Source organism: Chaetura pelagica, unplaced genomic scaffold (genome assembly GCF_000747805.2).
Source record: "Chaetura pelagica isolate M959 unplaced genomic scaffold, ChaPel_1.0 scaffold638, whole genome shotgun sequence".
Lineage (NCBI taxonomy): Eukaryota > Metazoa > Chordata > Aves > Apodiformes > Apodidae > Chaetura > Chaetura pelagica.
In genome coordinates this window covers 54235-60114 of record NW_009954298.1, presented here as the reverse complement: position 1 = coordinate 60114, position 5880 = coordinate 54235, and the positions used below count along the sequence as shown (strand labels likewise).

At 38.6% G+C, this 5880-nt stretch overlaps 1 protein-coding gene across 1 annotated transcript; it reads right to left on the bottom strand.

Moving 5' to 3' along the window:
- Nucleotides 1-4701, bottom strand: FAM64A (family with sequence similarity 64, member A). Its single transcript, XM_010003798.1, has 4 exons — nt 4411-4701; nt 3280-3614; nt 2361-2456; nt 1-127 (listed from the first exon to the last, which is right to left on the bottom strand). The coding sequence occupies exons 1-4, from the start codon at nt 4699-4701 to the stop codon at nt 1-3; spliced, it is 849 nt and encodes a 282-aa protein (XP_010002100.1).
- Between the last annotated feature and the right edge of the window lie 1179 nt (nt 4702-5880).

Below are 5880 nucleotides of genomic sequence, written 5' to 3'. Positions count from 1 at the left end.
CTAAGTACCAAGGGCTTGATGGATTTTCTTTGCTTGCCTTCTGCTAGCTTGAGAAAGTTTTTGAGATCGACGTGCAGACTGAACATTTTCTGCCATTAGAGAGTAGTAGTTGGATATTGCGTGTTGCCTGCAGAAGAACAAGACTGCCATTAGCAGCATGAAGTCAGTGCAGTTAATTAACTGGTTGTCATACAAATTGCTGGAGAACTGTTAGATGGGAGCAAGGAAGAAGTCTTGGATCTGTACACTTTCACTGCATAACAGTTCTAAACATGAGCAAGAAAATATTTTGTACCTTCAGTGAGCATACATAGCAGCACACAAATTAAGTACTGCAATACTTTAAGAACAGGAGTGTTTCTTAGATACAATCTAAGTAATTAAAATGAAGGAACATTTTAACAACACATGGAGCTAGCAACTAGAAACAGTTTGAGATCAAGGTTTGTTTCATTATGGAAAAGACTGAAAAAAGAGCTGTAACACTAAAACTCACAGCAATTGGATACAAGAACAGAAAGTCATATACAAGACTGTAAGGGCACCTCCAAAAAGGTTTATTTCACAATTAATCCAGTAGGCAACCTACAAACCAGCCAGTGACCGAGCACATTGTATGCATCTACACATGCAAGAGCACTGGACCAAATTGCTTAATGGAAGCAGTACACACGAGTAAAGTTTCAGTCAAGCATTTGAAACTGCTCTCATTTTTCCTGAAATACAGCAATCACCTTCTTACACCTATCTTTGTTGCTAAAATAGGGCATAGTATTCAGGCTGCAACTTCCTCTAACAAAAGTAACAGTTCCAACATGGTGGGTGAAGATCTTCATTTCACAATACAGGTCTCAGTGAAGGTAAGAGGCATTTACCTGGTAGTGATTAAATTAATTGACACTAGAAGTGATGTTTAGAAACTTAGAGCAAAGAATTCCTGTTCTTTTCCATTTAGGTACAAGTGCTATGTTTAAAAATGCCAGCAGTCCAGGTATTAACTGCTGTTTATTGTGATGGAATTATCTTAACTGCTAAGACAATGCTAGAGATGGAAAAGAAAGGCTGTAAAATTAGCTCAGTGTAGCGGTTTGTTCTGTCATATTTAGTGATCTTCATTAGTAATCAATGATGACTGACATTGAGTGACAAAGACATTAGTACCAGTAGTTTTCTAGTCTGGAGTGAGAAAAGCTGCTGTTTGTATAGATATCCAGCTTGGAGTTCATTGCAAACCCACAAGGTTTCAGTAATCACAGTGTAGAAGTGAAGTTTTACAACTGCACAATGATCTCCTGTAGCAGATCACTGTAGCTACAATGAATATGAAGGAAGAACCTTGTGGTTCTGCATAATAATACTTTAGAGTAGTTCTAGTTAATAAACTTTTCTCTCTGGAAACAGCAGGTTTTCTCCCCACAGATGCATGCAGATATATACAAGGTAAGTGAACAACTACTTTACCTGGTTGATACTATCTTCAGTTACGAATGAGAGAAACTGTCATATCACTAACAGATGGGAGAATATTAGGAGTGAGATTGAGTGAACTTTCAATGAATATGATCATTAACTTAATATAAAACTTCACCTATGGTTATCTATAAATTATCCCATTGGTAAACATTTGAATTTCAAAATTATGTAGGATTTTAAGCCCTTACCTTTGTAGACAGAAGTACTTAATGCTAAGCCCTCTCTAGAGATTTTTAGGTGCTTGGCATTTAATTATTGAATGCTTGACAGCAAGTGTTCAAAAACAGGAAGAAGTTTAGGGAATTGCCCTGTGACAAGACTTCTGACCTTTAGTTTTTACTGTCTTAGTACATGTAATTCCAAATGACATAACCTTCACAAACACTGCAGCCTACCACCTCATGAATTAACCAAAATGTTGTATAAGAGGCTTCTGCATCCTCTAAATTTGAGTTATAGACTATTTGTTAATGTAATGCTACTTAATAAAAGGATTTTCTTATAAATATCCAGGCAAGAATTAGAGTGTCAGCACAATGGGATTTCCACTCCACTCCAGCCTGGATTGGCACCTCTTTTAGAGAGAGGCAGGGAGGTACTGTTCTCTACAAGGTAAAGGTAGGCTCTTGCTGTGAAAAACTGACTTCCACAGCAAGAAACCTGAAGAGAAGGAGAGCATTTCACAGTTTTCAGAAGCTGCAAGTCCAACTGCAAATTTAATCTGCACAGGTATCTTGAAGAAAGAAAGGCTCTGCTACATTACAGCTGATAAAGTTCTACAACTATTCCTCATCCTGAGTTACAGGGTTTGCTTAGCCTTCAATTGGCAATGTCTGAGTGGAAGGTAACCTGCTGCTAAAAGTTGAGGGACAGTTAGTGGTATTTACCTCTCCTCCTGCACAATGGCTTCATCGGATGCCTGGGAGATATGCTTCAATTTGCAAATCCCTGAGGAGACCAGCTCCAACTCGCAATCAAACTCGCTGCAAACAGAATCGTCATTACTCAAGATTTTAACAGGCTGACTAGGTGACACTACCTAAGCTTCTATCTCTGCAGCAGCAGCTATAGTTACCTCCAGACTTTACCCAGAGTTTATGGCTGTACAGTCATGCTCTTAATTCCAGTGACCAACTCTTCACATCTAACAGACAGCTGTCTTCCAATTCAAACACTGTTCAGATTCACAAGGTTTTGATTGAGCTTCTAGCTTTGACATTTCTCATGTGACTCTGACCAAAACAAAAACCTATGTGTGCATTATGATGTATTTCCCTAGCTCACAACCCTTTGTCTAAATTGTGTTAAATCCTTGAGGCAAGAATCTCTATAATCTCTATAAAGATCTCAGCATAAGCCGAGGTAACTCTGCAATACAAATACCAACTTTGAAAAAGTTAGAGCCAGGTAGAAGGGAACTGCAGTGAAAGCATTTTTCTTTACCAAAAAGGCATCAGCAAAGAACTCAGATATGTCTGTAGTGCCTGATGGGGACTGGTGCTGAGAAACACGGTGTAAACTTACCCAGTAGGAGAGTGATTTTTAGAAAGTTCTTGTCATAGCACAAAATTAAGTTTCATGTTTCAGCTTTATGCAGTGTTCAGTCCCTGTCTATAAAGGAACCTGTAACTACAGAAGAGTAGGGATAGCAACCTTCCTATCTTGCCTTTCACCTTACAAGATAATCACAGTAATAAGTTCTTGTCATAGCACAAAATTAAGTTTCATAACTTAATAGTTATGAAGTTATAAGTTTCATAATAATGATTTTTAAAAGAGTATGGTTTAGAAGAGAGTGTGGCTTACATCTTTCTTGTGGCAGGAGCAGGTGATGAATAAGGGCTCTTCAGTGCTGCTGCTCTTCTTGATCTCCGAAGAAAGACAGTGTCTTTACCAAGCCAGGATGAGAAACCCCTCCATTCTCTATGTTCGGACACCCTTGTTGGCCCAGGCAAGGCACTTCTGCTGGATCTTGGCATGCCTTTGGAACTGTTTGGTGGAGTAACACTCTTCTTATGGCAAGGAGTTTGAGGTATAGTACTTCTTTTCTTCGTAGATCTAGTTGCACAGCTTCTGCTGATGGATTTAGCTGGAAATGTTACCATTGAGTGGACTTGGCTTTGGCAAGACTTCTGTATTTTCTGAAGGAAAAATAAAACCAATTAGCCTACAGTTTGGAACCAGAAAGACAGGGAATGTTTAAGCTAAATCGCTAGTTTTCATTCTCATATCAGGTTTTGTCTAACATGAATGCTTCTCAACCCTCTGTACCTACTTGCATTGGAGAAGTAATTTACTCTCCTAGTCCTTGGAACTTGTCAAGGTCTTGAGCAGGCCTTGGAACAGAGCTCATGCTGCTCTTTCAAGCAAGAAAGAGCCAAGCTCCCTAACATATAATTGATGCAGTTAAACTCAGGTTCTCCACCAATGGGAGGTGCAAGCTCGATTTCGCTACCCTGGTTCCATCTAGCAGTTTTTGTCAGTCCAGATTTAGAGTGACTGTAATTAAGAACATAATAAATAGCATGTGTACAGGAAAAGGCGTAAAGAAAAATAAACCCAAAGCACTACACATTTCTTGGAAACTATTCTTTGCAAGCAGTGGCAGTCTCTACCTACCTTCCTTCTTGTGAAGGCTGCTCTGCCGTACATGAAGAAACACAGCAGGGGAAAATTATTTATTTAATAATAAAATAGAAGTTTTAATGAAACTAAATTAATATTTCTTCTTTTCACCTTCCTCCCTCTTCTGTCATATCCAAAATTGTTTTTTCTCTAGCAAGAATATTAAAAATTGTAGTAATTAATAGAATTATAGAATCCTCAAGTTCCAACCCCACTGCCATTACAGTGTGCAAGTGGGAATACATCAGAGTGCAGAAATCTTAGTACTGAAGTTGAAGCAAAAGCTTAACTCTATCCACAATGGCAAAGTACCTGGGACACTGTTCCAAAAGCGTTTTTTGCTTTTCTTTTAATACTCTGAAGAGTTTGACTATTCTGTCGTGCTTCCAGACTTTCCCAGGTTGGGGTCTTATGAAAATTCAGGTCTACTTGTTTTAATGGTACCCGATTTCTTAGAGACATGCGGAAGGTATTGAGAGAACTCAAAGAAGCCCTTCTCTTGAATTTGTCAGGTACAGGACTCTCATTCTCATCAAAATCAGCTAGGAGCTGGTGTTTCCGCCAGGCCATTGTTGCCTTGACGTTTTGGAGCACAGATGTCATCTTGTTGCTGTTCTTGGTAAACCTTATTTCTAAAATAATCAGAACGAGAGCAAAAATTAGAGCATGGTACAGATCAGTGCGGATAAGGAGAAATGGAAACGTTTATACAATATATTCAGTTACATTTGCCTGAAACAATAAAATTACAGCTAAGTAGACTTTTACTTGAAGACTTGAAGTAGAACAGCATTAATTTCTACAGCTGTGTAGGTCTGTAGATGTCCATAAAGTCATCTTTCACTGCTTTTCCAGTACTGGACATCGGACCTGCTAAGTTGTGAGACTCAAGCCAGTGAGGTGGAATGCTCTTAACTGCAAGTTTTCCATTGGTGTCTCAGACTAAAGTCTAATATCCCAGATTTTTGCCTTCATTAATCAAAACAGCCTTCCACTTCCAGATGAAATTTACACTGCTGTTGTATCCTGCCTGGATTGCTGGCTGGAGGCTCATACTTCACTCAGTTATGATTGTGGACAGGATTGTTATTGGCAAAAGATACTGGAGTGAAGGGCTAAAATGTTTGTTACCTATATATGACAATTTAAACACACAGTTTAGGCAATTTAGACACATAGTTTAAATTCATTTTCACTAGCTATCAAGCTAGGATGCTGCTAGCAAATTACTTATAAAAGGCAATTAAAAAAAATATATGTACTTTAGCAATTTGAATTAACAGTTAATTAATTTTACCAATACTTCATTGCAGGTTTCTGTTAATAATTTTAAAAAAAGGAAAAAAAAACCTGGGAGATCTCAACCACATATTAGGAAAACCTATTATTCCTTACCATATCTGATCTCCTAAAATGTTTCCATCTCTGACAAGCATCCTTATTTGTGTCAGAGAGCAGTAAGATTTATTGAAATATTTTAGTACTGAAAGTGTTTGTGATATTAAGACCTTTAATGTATCCCTGCTTGTGGCAACAAAGAAAGGCTAGTAACGAGGCAACCAGTCCTCTTCAAAGCTACCAGTTTATGCAGCTTCCTTCTGCTACAGCTGTTAACTACTGTTGATGAATTTGTGCTAGGAAGCATTACTCAGGTGAAATGCACAGAAGGGAGTAGTTGCCATCTCAGGGTTACATTTATCTGTTATCAAAGTGGCATCGAACAGTACAACGCGGTGCTGCAGGTCATTTGCAGCCTCTGGCAAAGGCTGCCGGCAGCTTCAC